At 41.5% G+C, this 20,904-nt stretch overlaps 2 protein-coding genes across 7 annotated transcripts in view; one reads left to right on the top strand and one right to left on the bottom strand.

The window, feature by feature from the left end:
• Positions 1 to 565: 565 nt before the first annotated feature.
• ATP7 (copper-transporting ATPase 1) overlaps positions 566 to 20,904 on the top strand; it is a 43,367-nt gene continuing 23,028 nt past the window's right edge. For 2 of the 6 annotated variants that reach the window (XM_022843487.2, XM_022843488.2), the window contains exons 1-12: positions 5,013 to 5,240; positions 5,552 to 7,009; positions 7,177 to 7,396; positions 7,564 to 7,682; positions 8,107 to 8,283; positions 8,671 to 8,856; positions 9,034 to 9,218; positions 9,410 to 9,621; positions 9,965 to 10,155; positions 10,347 to 10,499; positions 10,777 to 10,935; positions 11,188 to 11,408. In XM_022843487.2, coding sequence (XP_022699222.1) covers positions 5,127 to 5,240; positions 5,552 to 7,009; positions 7,177 to 7,396; positions 7,564 to 7,682; positions 8,107 to 8,283; positions 8,671 to 8,856; positions 9,034 to 9,218; positions 9,410 to 9,621; positions 9,965 to 10,155; positions 10,347 to 10,499; positions 10,777 to 10,935; positions 11,188 to 11,408 — 3,395 coding nt within the window. In that variant the 5' untranslated portion in view covers positions 5,013 to 5,126. Of the gene's footprint in view, positions 701 to 5,012; positions 5,241 to 5,551; positions 7,010 to 7,176; positions 7,397 to 7,563; positions 7,683 to 8,106; positions 8,284 to 8,670; positions 8,857 to 9,033; positions 9,219 to 9,409; positions 9,622 to 9,964; positions 10,156 to 10,346; positions 10,500 to 10,776; positions 10,936 to 11,187; positions 11,409 to 11,803; positions 14,391 to 20,904 lie in introns of those variants that run through there. The other 4 variants (XM_022843484.2, XM_022843489.1, XM_022843486.2 and 1 more) reach the window with 4 other exon arrangements.
• LOC111266208 (tRNA (cytosine(72)-C(5))-methyltransferase NSUN6) lies at positions 13,852 to 16,417 on the bottom strand. Its single transcript, XM_022843491.2, has one exon. The coding sequence runs from the start codon at positions 16,018 to 16,020 to the stop codon at positions 14,482 to 14,484; it is 1,539 nt and encodes a 512-aa protein (XP_022699226.1). The 5' UTR covers positions 16,021 to 16,417; the 3' UTR covers positions 13,852 to 14,481.

The raw sequence follows: 20,904 nt of genomic DNA, 5'->3' as shown, positions 1-20,904 counted from the left end.
GCTTGAAGGAATAACGTGCAGTTTTAATTCGGTATTACTTCGTGTCTTTGTCTGAATGTACCGAATTAGGATATGGTTGAAAAGAGCTAATTAGAACTTCTGAATCTGAATTTACTGGTTAGGAGTAGCTCAAAACAGCTTAACATTAAACGGATTTTCTGATGATACGGTTGCTACTTTGTTAACATATTTACAATCCAGCATATATTCTCGTCTCTGATAACTAAATTCTATTCAGCTTTTTCCTTAATCTACTTAACTTTATTGCCACGGCATGTCTTGCAGTTTACTAGTGTTTTCAATATCAATTTATCTATCGTTCCTTTTCAGCGTATCTGTCTTATCGATTGTTCCGCTTATCGTCGTTTCCGCGCGCTCGCCAAATCTCACTCAACGATGGCCTGTTTAGCGCTGGAATCGAATAAGAGTAGCCATGCGCGTATTTAAATGTCGCTCCTCCATTGGCTGCTCCGTTATGGCCCTCTCCCTTTATTCAAGATGGCTGCGCCCGTAGCCCAAACGTTGACTGGCAACGCGAAACCGTCTCTCATCAATGGAAACGTAACAGGCGGGCTTTCTGTCCGGCTCGCTTTTGCCAGCATCGTCGTATCGCTAACGCTATTTGGTTTGTCGGCAGCCAGCTACAGCAACCTCTCTGGCCGATGCCTATCATCGAATCTATCTCGACAATCAAATGAATGTGAGCGTGATACCATATGTGAAGAGATGTGATTAGAACAGGCGCAAGTGTCCCCGCTTGTGGCCGCCCACCCATAGCTAACCTAACAGAAGTGGCTGGCGTGACGAAACACGGCCTCAGTTATACTTTTTGCTGTGGGTGTTTAGGTAAAGTCAGGAACAAAGAAACAGTCGCATTACCAATACCTCTACGATTACCACTAATCGGATATCGCATCTTTGGTAGGTAGTCCTGCCTGCCGTCGCTAACAGCTGTTGGGTAGGGCTGTAGCTATCCAGTGAAAACGGTGGAAATTCTGCCAAATATTCTCCCCTAGAATGAGTGCCCATTCAAATAAGAGCGAGCTCTTCTTGTAGCGAAGCCGTGTGGGCGGGGAGCTCTCGTACAAAGCAGTCAATTCGCCGGATAGTATGTAGCAGGATCGGACTTCCCATTTGCTCGTTTCGGTCGGGTTGGTGAACAAAGATGAATGGAGGTGGGTGCTTTGGTGCGCAGTTAGGAGCTGTCGCTAGAAAATGCGATGGTTTTCTTCAAAGCTGTTTACTACTCCGTAGAGAAACGGAGTTTGTTGGTCAAATGATTTTCTGCTGCATCGCTTCGAAATAAACGATATCAACCGGTAGTGACCGAAAGCGCTGATGATGACGCAGCTTGTGTTTAATTAATTGAATGATGATGGTCTGTGGAAGTACACGCGTTCACGTGGATTAGGTGTATGGACTTTCTGAAAGTGATACGATCTCAGCAGTGAGAACTGTATTCAGCGTTACGCGAATTATAGCCGTATATTGGTGAAGCGCTTGACCGATTCGTTTTCTATGTACCTGTTGCTATCTCTACTGCCGGGCGCACATAAAATAGGATAGGTGTTTCTCAACATCAAAAAAATATCAACGACCTGTAATTGTGCAATACAATTACAGGTATTTTACCAGAAGTAGTCGTCTAGCCCATACTGGCGCGCGCTGTATGACAACAGCAGAATGCAAGCTAGTATTTTTCTAGGGCTCCCCACCTGACGTGACACGCTAGAAGACAAAAAATGTCCAAAACAAGCTTAGGCTGAGACCTGGCGCATTGTTCTTCTAAGGCTTGTCTGATTCAAGCAAAGCATTTGTCTATCAGTTTAGCGGTTAAATATTTGTTATTATTACAGGATTACGTGTCGAACAGGAAGCTCCGCACGTGTCGAAGGAACTATTGAATCGCTTGAAGTAGAAACCATAGGTAACATTTGCAACCATTCACAGGAACGCATGTTCCTATGGCATGAATAGGAATTCAAAAGAAAATGGACATAGACTACGAAATAGTGATCGTCATCCATACGTGCGTTCAGTCATGTTTTGCCATCTTCACTGCACACTTTACGGACGTCTCTGCACTTACAGTATGCACGGACCGTGTCGTATATACCCTCAGTTATACGATTTATGCTAATAAAATCTCAATGTCAGAAGTACATCCGAAGCTAACAGTAACAAATATACCTCTAGATTAGAAATAAAGCAAACGAGCTCTAGGTCATGTAACAGAAGAATACACCAATCCGAGCTTATGAAGTAAATCGACTCGGGTTTTGGTCTAGTCTCTTTTTATGTGGGTCCCTGTGTCCGCGGCTTACAGAGAAGCCCGCACATAATCGTGGGCCGGGACTACGGCCAGCTGCGTTTCAGTTCTGCGCCTAAGCTATCGCTATTACTTCCTAAAGTGTGCAATTTACATTGACGCAGTCAAGTTAAATATCATTGTATTTTCTCCGGGCTTGAAACAGTACTAGCCGTAGTAAACGAATCAGTAGTATCGTGTTGTGAGGCGTTGCGTTGAGAGTGCTGCACAACGAAAACGATTTTCAGCAATCCATCACTTCATACGCAATCTGATGCTAAGCTATATTTGACTTGGATCGTAAGCTAGAAGCTGATGACCACTGGCTTATCAAACGATAGCAGCCTTTTATATATCTGCCCAAAGGTGTAATACATACACAAACTACAAGGCCAATTTTCCACGCGTCCCTAGAGAAGCCTTCTACAAATTGGCAGTAAATGGTGAAGTTGAATTTTTCGCCACTGAACATTGAAAGAATTATTTGCTTATGTTTCGCAGCGCGTTTAGTTACCATTAGATAATCGGACATTAGCCTCGAAAAGTAGAAAACGTGATTAAGAACGTCTAATAGATCGGACGGTTCTTCTGGTAGTTGTAACCTGCGTAAGTAATTTTCTAATAATGTTACATCGAAATTACGTTAACGCTCTTAGCGTACATTTATTAGCTGGTTGCGTGTACTAGATCTATCCAACGGCCATTTACGCCGATGGACTAGAACCGATTTCAGCTCAGAACAAAAAACCAGAAATTCCACAGATATGCGTAGAAATGCAATGCTGAAGGATAAAATAAGTGATAAGATAAATCAATTTAGTAGAAAAGCCATAGCCGTCATTAATGAAGTTAACGGTGACCTTATAACACACGGTTGTGCGGCGCAATAAAAATGCGCCGATAACGCGTTAGGCCTACTAATGCCGTGGCAAATTCAACGGGACAGTTTCGTACTTATTAAAATATACGTAGGCGTGTTTACGCGTTCTTAATCGAATACTTCCTTCCCTTGATTGACGACTAATAACACTGGTCCCGCTCTGGAAAAAGACGTTATGTCGTGATAATGTAAGTATGTTTTAACAATGGGTGTTCTGCTGCTTGCTCTTGAGGCTGGAGCTATTCCTGAGAACGGGGCAACCGGCAGCAGCAGCAGCAGTCTTAACAATGGAAGATCACCTGAGAATCTCTTAGAAGAACACTAACTAGAAGCTGGGAGTTTATAGGTTACATTTGCCCCAAGTAGGTTTGGTTGGCTAATGTAAGTTTTTGGTTATCGCAATCGTGTAAATTCAGACATTAGCAGATTGATAAGATTTGGTAACGCTCTTTGCATCAGTGCATCAACAAAGTATTATTAAAGTAAGGGTAGTCCCGCGAAAGCACACCATTGGACCCTGAGTAGATGTGAATCACATCAGGATTTCATCTCTCTATTAACTCATATAAAAACACTCAGTGCGCAGCTACTATCCTGAAAGCTTCAATGAATCGACGATCTGTTCAAGTGGCCAACAACGGTAGATATAATTACCTAATAAAGGGCTAGGCGCTACCTTTAAGGCGAAGCTATCTGTGGAGTACAAGCGGTCCGTTTGTCGTAACGTTGTTTAATGATGCACTCATTAACTTCGCAACGGAGTGCGGATGATGCAACTCGAGATTGGTGTTACCAGGCTTTTTTTAATAAAAGAAAGTAATAGAACAAGTATTAGGTTTTATGGCATTTAGATATCGCCAAAACTCTTCGTGGCCGCAGGTAATTTGCAAGTCATTTGAAAGACGCTACCTTGAAGGCATATCATGGCCAAGTCAAAATACTCCAGGCTTGTGTTTTATTGTATCGCATTTAATTAGATACGAAATTCATAAACGGATACGCTTTCGCCACCGTAGATATATTGAATTCAGTAGCGCGATACTCCAAATACGACAAACGGTATATATTCGTGACGTGTGGCAGATATCTCTATCGCCCGATTCCGGATCGTCTTGTTAATAGCGGCGCTTTTGCGGACTGACTTATGGCTACTTGTTCGTGGTACACGGTTAATATACTAGAGGCTGAAGGGTCACCATTGACGACAGGCCCAAATCCACGTTGTGGCTTTTCTATAACTACCTTCGATAAGCACAGCTGATTGTCAGTGTAACTGGCAAACTTCTTGCATATTGGTAGGCATGGCAGTTGGGGTTCGACGGAGGCCAAAACTGAAATAAGCAGGACGAAATTTTAATTGTCTACAAATTTTTGCACGTAAGTAAATCGACTTTAAAGGTCCGTTCGTACTGTAGGCCTATAGAGAGGCCCCGAACTCAGATATTAAAGCAGACTATTTACAAAGAATAAGCGAAACGTCGAAATTTCCTGTGACCGATTGCAGTGGTACTGCGAGAGTTTCTAAACAGAGGTCATTTGAACAAAGCTTGTAGTTGCGTTCGCAGCTACGTCTGTGAGAGAGCAGGCACACCTGGCACACCATCTGTGGAATCTTACTACGACATTTTAGAAAATGCAACTTTCGGCACACTTGTCAATATATGTAGTAATTTATTTACCAGTAGTACCACTCTATTTTCAACGAGTTTGCAATACTTTTGGTCATGCTCGATATGTCTCTTACTTGTTGTCCTGCTTTTTCGTTTATATTAGTCTTTGTTAAGAGTCAACCTATCAAGTCTTCATCTGTTTGCCTTTCCGCAGATGATCGACGTCTGGATAGCCTTACACAGCATATGGATGGTAGACCCGAGGTGAGGACGGCTTCCACTAAAGAACCACCATAACCCTGCTTCCTTGTTCCGCCCTCAGTTCTCAATGGCTCCGGGAACCCTGGAGCATACCGTCTCCATCGGAGGCATGACGTGTAAGTCATGCGTGAATAATATTCAATTTACCATCGGGGAACGGGCAGAAGTCCACTCGATCAAGGTAATTTCCCACAGTAGCTTCTAGTTAAACAACGATAGTGATTGCCTGGCATAATCTATATACATACGGTTTTTTCAATCTGCTTGTAATAAACGTGGCCTAGACTGACGGCAACGAATTGTAGTTTGTCAAAAAATCAACCTTCCTTTCTACCAGCTAGCCAGGGCGTTTTTGTTCCTACTGATCTCGTGTAATGCCATAAGACTGCTAATGAAAATGTGCTACATTAGTTTTAGATTTATGATTGACTACAGCGCCTCTTAAGGCTCATTGCTTCGACTTAATATCTTTAATGTTTGTCCAAATTGCAGGTGTTTCTGGAAGCGGGTCAAGGTGTAGTCGTGACTTCAGCGAACACAGCCCCTCAAACTCTCGTCGATGCCATTGACGACATGGGCTTCGAGGCAACTTATCTTTTCAGTACTGCCGTTATTCGCGTCGACGGAATGACCTGCCAGTCTTGCGTCAATAACATACAGAATACACTGAATGCCGTGGAGGGCATCCGATCAATTCGCGTTACCTTGCAGGAGTCCAAAGGCATTGTCGAGTTTGATGTCAGGCTAATACCGATTGAAGGAATTGTTGAACGCGTTCAGAATCTAGGATTCCTACCTCGGTTTCCCTACGTTGGCAATTCGACAATGACGGAGCTTGATGTCGATACGGATTTTGACAAATTAGCGAAGAGGCATTACAGTTTCGCCGAATGTGGCGCTGGAGATGGCAGCGCTAGTACATTGGACGCTGGCGGCTGGGCAGATACTGCAAGTGATTCGAATACGATGCTAGAGGTCGACAAGATTCTAAACACAATCCCACCCCAACTGCTTAATATCGAAAAATCTAATGACTGCACCGTGATTGATCTTAGTGAGAATTCAGATCTGAGCAATACAATGAGTAAATGCACCTTACGGGTCACTGGAATGACTTGCGCAAGCTGTGTGGCAGCCATCGAGAAAGGTCTAAGCAAGCGTCCAGGTGTCAAAAGCGTCCTCGTGGCTTTGTTGGCCCAGAAGGCGGAGGTGAAGTTTGAAAAGGCTTTGATAACACCGCATGAGATCATCTCCGCCCTCGCTGACCTCGGCTTTGGCGCCGAAGAGCTCAACTCGAGCGCCGAAGCTTACGGCGAGTGTCAGCTAAGGATTGATGGTATGGCGACCTTGGCAGACTCTAACCACATCGAGGCGCACCTTTCACGACTGAAGGGTGTGCTTTCAGTGAAGGTGGAATTTGCCCAGAAGAGGGCAACCTTCAAAATCGATGCCGAGCTCACCGGTATTCGCACGCTGTACAACCACATTAGCAAATTAGGCTATTTCCCTTCACCAATCGATTTCCAGTCGGACTACTTACTCAAAACTAGCGAAGTAAACCATTGGCGGAGCTCTTGCTTATTGTCGCTTGTCTTCTTTGTTCCTTCAATGACGATTATGATGTTATTTATGTCGCACAAAAACTGGGAAATGGTATGGTTTCCTGGCGTGTCCAACAAGAACTTTCTACTATTTGCATTAGCCACGCCCGCACAATTCATCGGTGGCCGTTATTTCTATGTGCAGGCGTATAAGGCACTTAAACATGGTATGGCGAACATGGACGTGCTTGTTATGCTGGCTACAAACACGGCCTATTTCTACAGCATCGGCGTATGTTTAATATTCATGGTTACAGGAACCCACCGAAGTCCAAAAACGTTCTTCGAAACTCCACCGATGCTAATGCTATTTATTTCGTTTGGGCGGTGGCTGGAACAAAAAGCGAAGGTAGGCCTAATTAGATATAGAAATCGGATACTGTTGTAATATTAGAGGGTGATAAATAATTCGATCAGATTAATTGCGATAGCTGATGGCTTTCGTTTCGCCAACGTGGGGCATCGTTTTACACAGTTAAATGGATGTCTATTTAAATCATTGATACTGTTACATAGGGCAAGACATCGGAAGCGCTTTCGAAGTTGATCTCGATGCAGTCCTCGGAAGCGGTACTTGCCGAAGTAGACCCAGACTTCACGATTCGAGAGGAACGCTCGGTTCATGTTGGACTTCTCGAACGAGGAGACATTATCAAGGTGTACCCAGGTGAAAAGATTCCCGTCGACGGGAAGGTTCTGCACGGCAGTTCAATGGTAGATGAGTCTCTAATAACAGGTACGCCACAATGGCCTATCTGATTTTTTTGCCATATAGTTTTCCACTACGTAATTTGCCATATATGCGTATGTCATTATTTATACGATACCTATTTAAGTTTTATCTAGACTACTTAGAACTTTGACACACACTTTGATGATATGTCAAATACATTATTCTTACAGGAGAACATCTGCCTGTTCTGAAAAAATCTGATTCATTAGCCATTGCCGGTTCTGTTAATGGGCGTGGTACTCTTCTTTTGAAGGCAACACACGTTGGACACGAAACGACATTGAGACAGGTATATGCATATTTATATTACCTATAACCCTTGGTTTGTTGTTTGCCGCAAGGTGTGTTTCTCGATTGCCGTTTAAAAGCTGAACTATACAAGTCAATAAGCTTAGATCAAAGTTTCTTTATTTAATATAACTGTGATTATTTCTTCAATGCTAAATCTTTCAAGTTCTAACACACCAGTACACTCAAGACAGTAGCAGTTCTCTGCTCATTTACGCTCTCGTAAATATCATCGCAGATGTAAAATACCGTTAGTAACGATTTGTCAACGCCGACTTTCTGTGAGCTTTTGTTCTATCTTACCTTACTGTACCTTGATTCTAAAGATTGTATCTGCACATGATAGGTGATTTTTTTTAACGATACTTTATGCGAAGTTTGACAAACATAGCTGTATGTCTCATGTCGTCTGCGTCTCATAACAGATTGTCCGGCTAGTGGAGGACGCCCAAACGTCAAAGGCCCCGATCCAGCAACTGGCCGACCAGTTGGCAGGTTATTTCGTACCTGGCGTGTGTGTCATCTCGGCGGTTACTCTGGTTGTCTGGACTGTGCTTGGCATGAGTGATCCCGGTTATGTTCGGGCACTCTATATGCGCATGGTAGACGGTTTATCTGAATATTTCTGTTTTAGATATTGAATAGTAAAACTAGGCTGATATTGCAAACATGTCTACCCATGGATTTCCCGTCCGTGAATATTTACCATTCTATAGATTGATAACATTGTAAGCCATTTTCCTATGTAGTAGATCTCTGTAGTTATTTCTCCTCGTTACTGCTAGATGAAAAATGACTAGGTAAGCTTTTCAAAAAGTTGATTTTTAAACAGACCCGAAATACTTATCAGCAATGGAGCATCATCTGTTATTAGTGGTGTCATTTATATACAGACGTATCGCTGTAACTGAGTGCTAGCTATAGCTCGATCCGTCCTTGACTTGGTTTCATGCATTCGTGGACGATTTTTGCCAACTGCTGTCATCTAGGATATTTCCTCAGACACAGAAGTCGTTGTGCTCTTTGCGTTCCAATGCGCAATTACGGTCCTAGCTATTGCGTGTCCCTGCTCGTTGGGCCTGGCCACACCGACCGCCGTGATGGTCGGTACTGGAGTAGGCGCTCGGAATGGCATTCTCATTAAGGGCGGACAACCTCTGGAGCTTCTACATAAGGTTTGTTGTCGTAAGCAAAAGAAAATGAATTCCTTTTACATTATTACCATACACTGCCACACGCATGTTATGGCTGTAGCATAAATCTTTTCCTGATATTAATTTGTCGCGGGAAGACTATTTAGATTTTGAATAAATCAGACGAAGGTGCATAGCCAACTGCCACTGCATTTGTAGATTCGCTGTATCGTGTTCGATAAGACGGGCACTTTAACGGAGGGACGTCCATCTGTGACACGCCTGGTTGTGTTCAGCTCGAAAGAGCGAAAACGTGCTATTCAAGAAACGCTCTGTCTCGTGGGGGGAGCAGAGACTGCCAGCGAGCACCCGATAGCCGGTGCGATTACCGAATTTGCTAAGAGGTAAGCCAGTCAATGAAAGGGCTCAGGTTTTTGCGTCTCTGGTAAATATGGCGAAATGTTTTTTGATTTAAGGTTATTGCTGCAGTCGCACGTTGCAACGGTAAGTTGTCGTTTTGATCACATTGTTAATATCATATTGACTATCCCGAAGTGTAAGTCTCACTAACTAAACTTACTTTTTATTGCTCCAGTTACCTGAAGGTGCAATCGTTCCCAACCGTGAGTGATTTTGAAGCCTTTCCCGGTCAAGGGATCCGTTGTCAGGTAAAAGAAGTGTCAGGCTTCGCGAAGCTATGCGGTGAAGATGCTGAGCTGGATAATATTATCGAAGTTTTACCTGTATCGAGACGCCAGGAGAACGACTCTGCTTTGGTAGACATCGGCAGCTCAGACGCCGCCCCAGGTGTGTACCCCTTCAGGGGTGTTACTCGTTTAGGTCTTTTTGTAAACGCTACTCCAGCCTCAGCAACTGTTCTTAGGCCTATCGAAAAACATTGTTCGAATTAACCTTTTAATAAACACCTATCAATATCGTTCCTCTCTATTTCGACTTTTGCATATAGTGTGTGCGAAATACAAATGAACTCTTTCTATATTTCAAAAGGCCTAAAAATCAATAATTAAATATGATAATAGTATGGACATATAGAATAATATAGGACGCGCGAAATGATTAACTCTTGCAAAAATAAAGGCAATAAACATACCTCTTACATTATGCATCACTCAAAATTACGACATTTTAGGTGATCCAGCTTCAACGGAAACTATGTATCACACGATCGTGCTCGGTACTCGGGCATTCTTGGTTGCTGAAGGTGCTCAGATCACAAAGGACATCGACCGTGAGGTCGAACGGGCTCAGCTGTCAGGAGACACGATTGTTCTGGTTGCCAAAGGTGGCGAAGTTGTATGCCTAGTAGCTGTGGCTGATAAGGTAGGCACTTACGATTGGGAATCGTTATTCCTGGATTTGTATGGGAAATAATTATGTTATGATTGATATAAACATATAGGAATCCTTTAGTGCGACTATAAGTACTTTAAAGTAAGTTAGAATATAGGCATTGAAGAAAATTATGACTGTAGCATTGTTTACTAATTATGCTCGATGCTGTTTGACTTCAGATAAAACCAGAATCGAAATCTGTAGTTTCGTGCCTGAAAAGAATGGGCATCCATGTCGCTATGCTTACTGGCGATAACCGAAATTCGGCGCTGGCCGTAGCACAGCGCATTGGCGTCGACACCGTATTTAGTGAAGTGCTCCCTTCACAGAAAGTTAGTTTTAAAAAAATGCGATATGTCTAATTTACCTGCGGTCATGTGGCAAAGTAATACAGAGATCTACTTCAAGGCAGGAAGGACCTGAATGCTGAATGCTGTGAAGAATACTTTTTTAAGCTTAACATAACATAATTAACATTTCATCCTATGTCGACTATTGTAATGATAGTAATATTAATAATCATAATTGTGACTATTATTGTTATACAGACACGCTTGATTATTATTGAGCAGATTTAATAACGACTCCTTATCCTCTTAATTCTTTCAGGTTGCAAAAGTGAAAAGTTTACGGGAACAGTTCGGTCTCGTAGCTATGGTAGGCGATGGAATCAATGATAGCCCGGCCCTTGCCCATGCCGATGTCGGTGTGGCCCTCGGAGCCGGTACCGATGTCGCCGTTGAAGCTGCACATGTTGTTCTAATCCAGGTTCTAATGAAAATCACAAATAGATTTGCTGCGTTTTCTTAATTACGTATATTCCTGGTCCACGCGATTACTTACGTAGGACCAGTTAAATCCATGGATTGCGCAAGTTGACCAAGCGCAGAGTTCGCAAGAACACACATATTAACCCACCACAAGTCGTACAATAGTAGAGCAAATAAACGGAATCCCTTCGCGTTCATTAACCTCGCTTTCGTTCACATGAATTTCTAATATTTTTTATCGATTGAATAGGACAATTTATTGGACGTATTAACGGCTTTGGACTTATCTCGAACAACGGTACGACGAATCAAGCTCAATTTTGTGTTTGCCTGCCTCTACAATATGCTCGGCGTTCCAATGGCCGCAGGGCTCTTCATTCCATTCGGAATTGTTCTGAAACCCTGGATGGGGTCATTTGCCATGAGCGTCTCATCAGTTACTGTGGTTGGGTCTTCGCTCTTCCTAAAGCGGTAACATGGTTTTTGTCATTTCCTCAGTATGAAAAATTGTGAGAAAATATTAGCATGTTTATGCAGTAAAACTTCACTATACTAGCATAAAATTACTTCATACGAACTTAACTAGTACATTATTTTTTGACAGCTGAATATAGATACAATATGCCACGAGACCTGTAATACATCATAAAACATATACGTAGGACGTAAACTCAGATTCATTTTGTAAACAAGCCTATCTATTAAGATAACTTGCCATTGAAAATAACTTAGTTGAGTAATGTGCGCCAAGCATATGGTATTAATATAAATGGTTCTGAGTGATGTCTATTTTGTCACTATATTCCGAAGGTGCATGTGTGTCACTGTTTTCATTGTGTCCTTTTCGACATGATTCGGCCCCTTAGGTATCGTAAACCAAGTCACCCTGAGCTCGAATCGGCGCCATTTACGGCCGACTTCCGCAACTCGAAAAAGAGATTGCTACCTCGCCTAAACCTGTTTCCAGCCTTCTATGGATATGGAGGAAAGCCTACGTTGACAAAAATTCATTACAGCCCCGTGCCGCAAATCAATAACTAAATATTAGGCGTGCCAACACACAGCAAAGATCAACTTGTGACGCGAAGGGCTAAAACTGCTTTAGGAGAAAATGGTTGTTCTCCGTGGCGCCAACGACAAGCTAAATACCGTTCCTAATGAGCTCCAAAGGGCCGAACAATGACTATTTACTGAACCGGAAAGGAAACTAGCATTATCCTTGCGACGACTGAGAAGTCCTAAACCTGAACTTTGAAAATTATCCTGTGTACAGCATAAATATGTTCTTTAAGATCTTTCAAAGCTCTTGTTATACGCGATTACATTTGATATTAGGTAACTGGGTAACATCAACTGAGCAGATCAAGTCACCACTGAACTGGATGAGGGTCAGTTCCGTTGCTTATTTTACTTTTCAAAGGAAAACGTCAATAAAGCTTAGTCTTTACCGTGGTCATATTTACAGGTTCAAAACACTAAGTAACGCTGGCCAATAAAATTGGGAACCTGAGGGTACGGTTAGATTTTGGTAAAAAAAAGAAGTTACTGCATTACAAGTTTAAACTGTGGATTTACACGTCACTATATCGAGCTAGTTTTGTTCGAGTTGTCGACTGGATACAAAAGGCTTTCTAATCTAATTGCGGAGAAGCCTAAAATTCGTTTCGAGAGACAAATATCTCTTTTCTTCACGAATGGATTAGGAACGCAACTACTAACCGAAAAACATTCGTTTGCTTACAAGATCGTCGGATAGGCATCTATGAGGGGTAGCAGGTCGGTTGTCGAATAGCGATATGTATTTAGTCCGTGTTCCGGTCGAGGAAGAACCAACAGACAGTGAAAATGACCCATACTTCAGCTGCTGTGAGGGATAACCAGAGCACAGACAAACACTATTGTGTGATTGATTCGATTGGAAAAACAATGCATATAATGATCATCGCGAAACAAGCATTTTCAAAAATACGTATGACGCCTGACGAAGTTTCTTACCCTCTCTCTCTCTTTTTTTTGTCGGAAAAGGGAAGGGAGCTGTGCCAATAACAACTAAACATCGTAAATATAGCTATTAATTGTTGTATATATTATGTAGTACATATGTAGCAAACAAGACAGGCAAGAGTCATTTTTTTTTGTATATCTTGTATAATGGAATTTGTCGGCAGTAATCTTTAGAAGGTATTGCTGGCTGTCTATGAAAACAGACTTCTTCTTTTTGTCTCGGTTCGCAAAAACGAGTGCAGTCTGTATCTAGATTGCAGTCTAGTTAGCACTGAATGTACTGATCCTGGACTTCAGGGAAGTTTTGAATATGTATATGTATCGGTTTTTTACTCTGACGGCAGGCACATAATCTCCCGGCGGTCGAAGTTGAGCAAACTATAACACTGCTTAATTAAGATGAAGGTTATTTTGCTAGCAGGTCTATGTTTGAATACACTACGGTCGCTTAAACTACGTAACCGGCATTAATTGGATTTGGTTTCACAAAGTGTATAGCTATAAACATTTACAACCCGTTACCAATTGATCTCTTGCAACAGGGCTAGACCGGAACTCACTCCGTTTATTGTTCTGAAGCCCAAAAAGGACGAGTCGTATCTTTGTCGTAACGCTGTCAAGCGAAACCGTTTTGGCAAGGCCACCTAACAAATACTTCCCCCTTTCTAAATAATAGCATAGTAATCCTAATAAAGGCAATGGTGATTTTGTAGTACCCAATATCATTTCAATAAACAGGGATATTCTAATGAGCACTTAATTATGGAGTATCAAGGAAATGTTAAGCAATTGAACGAACGTGACCCGCTTATAGAAATAAGCTAAATGTTATGGTCCAAAGAAGGTAAAGTCTATCTAGAAATAGATAGAATTCGAAAGATATCGAAGAGCTGCGACAAACCACTCACAGTTCATTGTTCTTAATTTTATTATTTATTCGTTATATAAGCAAACGGTGACTATAACTATAATGCAATAACGGTGGCATTGTTCTATCCGTGACACACGCATCGTGTCTGATATTTCGCAAGTTTTTTTGCTATTAATTGGTGTAGCCATGTATTGACTATTCAAGTATCATAAGATTTGGTCGTTGGCTTACTTTTTAATTTGACTCTGATAAAAATGAGTTTTTTGAAAAGAATATAAATTGGCGCGTACCCAAAATGTAGACCTAAACAATCAGAGCTACGACGGAACAGCAGCTTAATTGTAAGCAATTTTAGCGATTCTAACTAAATACTGATTTGCAACTATTATACATCATCACACATGTGATAATAACGGTAGCGGACTAATCAGGTTAACGACGCCTTGTAAAATATATCCATTCATAGACTTTTCACGGGTTCGAACGTGTTCTCCTCTGTAATGTGTCAAACGTGTTTGTGATGTCCGATAAGAAGTCTCTCGTTCAGATAATATACTGGTTCATTGTTAACTGTGAAACGACCTATGCTTTTTCTTTTATTAGTTAATAAACATATATATGCTACCTATTTATTTTTATATCAACAATAGTATACATTTAAATGCTATGCTATTTTCGTCGGAGCTTCGCTATGAAAAAGCCTATTGTGTCCCGGTCGAAATCTTCCCCGTCATGTCGTCCTTCGAAACTTTGCAATAGGCGACAATCTGCTTCAGACAGACCATCGACACTTCTTCCAAACCCTCCCAGATGCGGCTGCTGTTGAGCGAGTTCAAGAGGCAGATTTGTTAGGGCCCACGCTATCACATCTTCGTTTTCAGCGCAGTTGATGCTGCACGTTGAGTAAACGATTACGCCATCACTTTTAACGAGCTCACATGCCCTTGTTAGCAGTGCACGTTGTACGTTTGGATAGCTGAGCACCTCGTTTAGGCTCTGACGGTACTGAAGGCGAGGTCGTTGTCCGAGAGCACTGCACGGAGCATCGAGCATGATGCGGTCAAACTTTAAAGGCAACTGTTGAAGGTTAGCGTTCGTGTTGAAGGGCATAGTCGCGTCATGGACGAAACACTGCACAACGTTAAGATTCCAGAGCGCGCAATTCTCGATAGTTTTTTTCAGTCTAGCGCTGGCTTTATCCAGTGCAACGACGGTCCCTTGGTTCCGCATTAAGGTGGCGATATGGGCTGTTTTGCCGCCCGGTGCGGAACACATGTCAAGAACCGTTTCTCCTGGCTGTGGGTCAAGCACTCGCGAACATACGATTGACGGAATATTTTGCAAAAACAGTATATCTCTGAGAACGTTATTTAATGGTGGACAGTTGTACGCCGGTTGTGTAACGTCAATAGCAGTACCATGAATAACTCCATTCTTGAAAATATCGTCACGGGAAACGCGCGCCATTCCGTTGCCGATAAAGACCTTTTCGCCCTGATAATGTCGTTTATCTCCTTTACAGCATTTGTTATCGACATCCACATAAACGGCAACCATATCCCCCTTTTGTAAATTACCAGGGGCGCCCATAACGCCAGGTACGAAGACGTTTGCCCCTCGAAGTACCGCCTCCCCACATTCTAGGGCGACGATCACCTGTCGTCCGCAGGGCTCCAACTGAGTTCGATTTTGGGACGACACCACCACCAACGTATCGTCAAGTTGAGGATGCTTCGTTACTGTGTACGCCATATGTTCTCTGCGCGAACACTTGTCGATATGTTCCTGTAAACGACCTTTCGCCTCACTTACCGATGTTGCAAGGGTGTTTACACGTAACGTTGTATACTGAGGTGGTGTACATAGCCAGTGTTTGAGAAGGCTGAATTCTTCGGAATCGCGTTGACGCTCGAGAAAAGAGTTGAGTTCGACCTGTTTACGAAAGGGATCACAACGCTTAAGGATGTCGTGCATCTTCATTGCTGGTAGAGATCGAATGTCGCCAACTGACCTGACAAAACGTAGCCCGGTTGAAAATCTCATTGGGGTTTGGCTTTCATGCAAATAACTTCTAAGAGTTTCTGTAAAAATTTGAATGCGTTCAAAGTTAAAAAATGCATAATGAATGTGCAAGTCCAACCACAAAGCACCAAGAGACAACACAACATTATGTATCGAATAACGTTGGCTACCGCAGATGCAGAACATCAGCTGTTAATGTTATTGTTTTGGTTTCAAATATTTGGCGGGAAGATACGATACCAGACAGCTTGTGCCAGCAGCATTTCCCCAACGAGAAAATGTCGTCGTAGTTTCTTTATGTAGATTGGTATAAAAGAAAACAAACAATAGATTTGTCACCTCTAAACGAAGATGTTTAGCCTGTATACGTACACTGAGGAACTAGAAAGCAAGGAAGTGCATAGACACGTGTGCACGGCCATATTGGTTTATTACTGATTATGTTTCACAGATATAATAGAAACTTAAAATGAATTACTAGTGCGAAAGGCCGCGCTGTCCTAATATCGAGCATAATGACAAAACTATGAAAACGGGCCTCACGTCGCAGCAGCCTACGAAAATATTATCAAAGATTCAGATTAATGTAAGTATTTAATTTAATAATAATACATATAAATAACCCTCTTATATCCTTAGTTTATGTTAGTTATATACTTTACATACTTTGAGTGGAACTATTTTAGAAAGATATAGTAAGGTATACGAGTATATTTAACTAACTTAGACCGCACTTTCGCCAACGAGTTAAATTCAATTGAAGTACACAATTCACTACCATGGTAACGAAAGATGCATCCGATCGAAACACGCTGCATTTTATCTTCCAGTATAACATAAATAGACAGCTGCTGTAAATGTATCGGTCATTCAATGTTTCGGCTAACAAAAATAACCAAAAAGCCATATGCGTAAACTGTCAATGGATTAGTCAAAGTTCAAATCAAAGTCTATCTAACCAACTTTTCTCAGTTTCTCAAGTTTTTATTGTATAACTGAGTAACTTTTTCTCCTTGTTACGGTTCAAGCTCGCTTTCTGGACGAGTACCTGGAACCTCACAATTTTTCAGCTGTTCAATGCGCTACTCCTTCCGACCACGATGACGGGAAATTAATCGTATACGAACAGATGTTTCCGTACGCATCTTAAACACTTACGTTGCTCACTTAATCTCGCAGGATAGGAAATATGGACAGTTGAAAGTTTTAAATTTTAGACCCCGCGTGTTCTAACCGGTAGATTTCATGTTTTAATATCAAGCTACGCGACTTATCTATTAGTAATCCTTTTGCATTTCTGAAAGGCTGTGACCTGGATAGATACTTTGAGCTTTAGGTGCAATACAGTCGTCAAGCATTGTTTCAGATGTCTGGCCGCTTTAAGCATAGAACAAAGAGTGCTTGTGTTCGGTTTAGAATTTACCACTACCGATCAGTCGTATTCAAAGAAAATACTTGAAATTCGTTTCGTAATGCTCGTCTGCTTTGCCTCAATTAAGATAGCAGTCGCGGTTCGAGCCCAAACCACAGCTGCCCTTACTGGAGGCAACTGAAACAGCCAACCTAATCTCCATGTTTCGGGTTTTACATCCAGCATCCGCTAGGCATTCCATCAGACAGCTGGCTCCCAACACGAAACGAAGTCTGTCTACGCCTATCTTTGAATCCTAGATCTAGGAATTTCAAAGCCACTTATGAAGGGGGAAAGCATTTCGACTATTAATTTTTGTCCATCAAAACAACTGATGGAGACTGATATCACGAGGTCTATTTCGGGAAATATTATTTTGGAAAGTCTACGATTTGAGTGGTGCTGTTAGCATTTTCTTATGAGTCCAGCTTCGGCTTTCCCTGGATTTTATCGGAACTTGTTTGCGCCTTCTAATTTTGTGTCGTCATCGAGGAGAACTGGTAGGAAAAGCTACAGTGAAGGTTTCCTTTTTAGAAAAAGGTGTGCATGTCAATAATAGGTTTGTTTTGTGAGAAACCAGTTTTCTACGTGACCCTCTCCGAGCAATAGTATGATCCAATCAAAAGCAGTTGAAGTTATTTATCACTGCACTAATCGGTTATTTATACATTAATAGTCTCTATGACCCTCTTTCTCATTTCGAGTGTACATATACGACACCAACATCTCCGCTATTACACATTCACATGTACCTCAGCCGCTAAATGATTGAGTGGTTGTTAACGTGATTGAAACATGCACGTGTCCTAGCAGGCGGCATTAATAAACTCCGATATAACGGGCTTACTCCAGCCAAGGCTGTTTTAGCAAAGCATGCTTTGCTACTTGTTACTTTGTAAGCGTGTATGGTAAACTGTGGAAATGCTGTTCCCGTCGTCGAAGTTTCTGCACGCTGCCGATTTCCGTGCTGGATAAACAATAACCAGCGAGAAAGGGCAAAATAGATTAGTTATCTAAATGGCAAGTTTAAGAACGACAGATCAGTCGGTTCTATCTCACGTTTGCCCTTTCAGGCCCTGGTATAAAATCGACTGTTATAGCCTGCTCCGACATTTCTTCTCTTACGATTTCAGCTGGTCGGACGTTCGTCAACAGCCGAAAAATGCTTTCAAAGAAAATCTGTATTACCTCATCTTCAATAATTTTTCCCGATTTCCACCGCTGTTCCGGAGATTAGACGCATTGTTGGCTAAGTGGATTTCATGGAAAAGAATGTTAGAAGTTGATCTCTTCTGTAGGGAGAAGGGACGTAGTTCTTACGAGGACCCGCTTTCGTATTGGATGTCAGGGGCTTTTCATCGCAGATTAAACCGAAAGGAACGTTTTAGATCTATTCAAGTTTATGCTGGTGTGTTAAGAAATCTAGTGACGATCTCGATCTACTTTTTTAGCGCACAAATTTACCAATCAATCTTGTAGGGACATGGGTTTTTTTGGGTGTATTTTCGGTTGTCTCGTTAACTTTACCTAGCATCTGACGAGAACAAGTCGAGAACATATTCGTAGCCATTGCTTTGTGCATTGGGCGGTTATCTCTGTTTTATCTCGGTTTTGCGTCTCTCAATAAAAACTAAGGTAAAATTAGATAAATATTTGCTGCTTGTTGTCGAGAAGCTGCCTTTTTTGAAAGAAGAATTGAACAAAAGAAGAAATATAAATTTTCAAAAAGTAATTCGCCTCATAACTTATTCTGTGTTCTTAAGCTTACTCAGCGCCAGCTAATGAGTACCAATAAAAGTAACTTGACAAAAAATAGGAATTATTCGCAGGAAAACGTCCTGCTTAGTTCAAACAGCTGATGAGATCTGATTAAATGTTTGGTAATAGACTCGTTTTCCTCTTCCACCATTTCTCTGTATTTTGTACGTGGCTTATCAACTATTCGCAGATCTTTATTGACGCCGCCTTACTACCGCGATTAGCTTCTTATTCTGTGCTGCTCAATACACAGACAAGTACGTTTTCCCATTATAATTTGATCGTTCTCCTGCTCTGCTAAAATTTATTATCTTTTCGGCTCCTCGTAAAATTATATGAAATCGCAATTGAAATGTTTATATTTATTTCATGCATATATTCGAATGTTCGCAAAATCTTTATTTGTTTTCAAAGAGGAGAGTTTACAAAAAACGAATGAAATAAGCAGGTGCCAGTTGGTATGCTCAAAGTGTTACCTGGGCTTGTTCGATCCGTCCAATGGTTGTTTTTGATATTTTGACACTTAGACTAGGCTAGTTCTCGTTGTTTCTTTTTTTATTTATTTTTTTTTTCTTTTCGCGGTCTTCGTTTCGAGGTCGCCATTTCATTATCTGGCATGTCCCTTGAGTTTCGGCAAAAATCTTCTAAAACGTTTCTTTCTAAAGTTGGTCTCTTTTGAGTGCTTGCTTCTTTTAGATTAATATATATATATATATATATATATATATATATACATATATACATTGGTAGATGTACATGTTCATACATACAGATATGACAAAGCAGAAGTGAACAGTGAAGCTATGGTAAATAGCTGATTTGGATTCACCACTGACACGCATCTTATCATGATCCTACAGAATATATTACCCGCATCGTTATCAATAATCGTTGCGGCTGCAACAAGACTTCTAGTTACATGACAGACTCGTTCTGTCGAATAATCTTATGATACCAAATGTATCAATGAGCCACGTAGTCACGAGTGGAGTTCTCGCCCTACGCAGGTATGCTAGTAGAAAGTTGGCCAAATTACAAAAAAACACTACATTTAAAACCTTATAGATTGATATCTTATGACAGCCTTAGTACGGACATGAGGTTTTCAAAGAAAGCTACCTACAGTGAGTCCTATTTTTAGATCGAACATTTTTTCCCATATTTTATTTATTTATGTAATACTTTAGCTAAACTAAACCTTTCAAGTTTAGTAAGCACAGCCGTTGCTGCTGGACCATTATTATGAGGCACTATTTAAGATAAACTATGGCAACAACAGTTCTACTTCCTTAATCGGCTCAGATCGTCGGTGACGCACGTTCACACCATGTCTTCCTATTAAATAAAATTCTGCGCGTGACAATTTACGGCAAAGTATTTCAAGTAGTATAAGAATATAGGGAGAGCCAACCCAGGAACGACGATGTCCATTTACTTCGGACCTTCTCGAAGCAGCAGCAGCATTTCCGATGTATACGGCATAAGTAGGCTGCTATGCCCTACCGCCGTCCGGATTTGACCTCACCTTGCCAACTGCGTCGTGATGAAACGCAATCGTGTACTTCTCGGTTACCAGAATCACAAATGTCATTGCCGATAACTCAACAGTAGTATAAAGATCACTTTTCGCTTTATTCTCTTTAATTGACACGAATCGCTTTCTATATAAATACGCGTCGACGATCTAGTAAACGTCTGTAGCAATTTCTATGGTTTTTTTTGGTGTTTTAATCCAAAGTACTTACAAAATTATCTATCTGAAAGAAAAAAAGAAGAGTTAATCTTAAAAAGCAGACAACCCTTCCCAGACTGTGACACTGCTGACCTTTGTTCCCACCTTAAACTGAATGGATCTATGGGGCAATTGGAGACGAGTGGTGCCAACCACTGTGGCTGTTCTA

The sequence above is a fragment of the Varroa jacobsoni genome, unplaced genomic scaffold, assembly GCF_002532875.2.
Source record: "Varroa jacobsoni isolate VJ856 unplaced genomic scaffold, vjacob_1.0 scaffold_1063, whole genome shotgun sequence".
NCBI lineage: Eukaryota > Metazoa > Arthropoda > Arachnida > Mesostigmata > Varroidae > Varroa > Varroa jacobsoni.
The sequence above is the reverse complement of the archived record's forward strand: the minus strand, read 5'-3'. Positions and strand labels throughout refer to the sequence as shown.

Excerpts from the sequence above, each read along its gene's own strand:
- LOC111266208 (XM_022843491.2), bottom strand. The coding sequence starts at position 16,020 with ATGTTCTGCATCTGCGGTAGCCAACGTTATTCGATACATAATGTTGTG.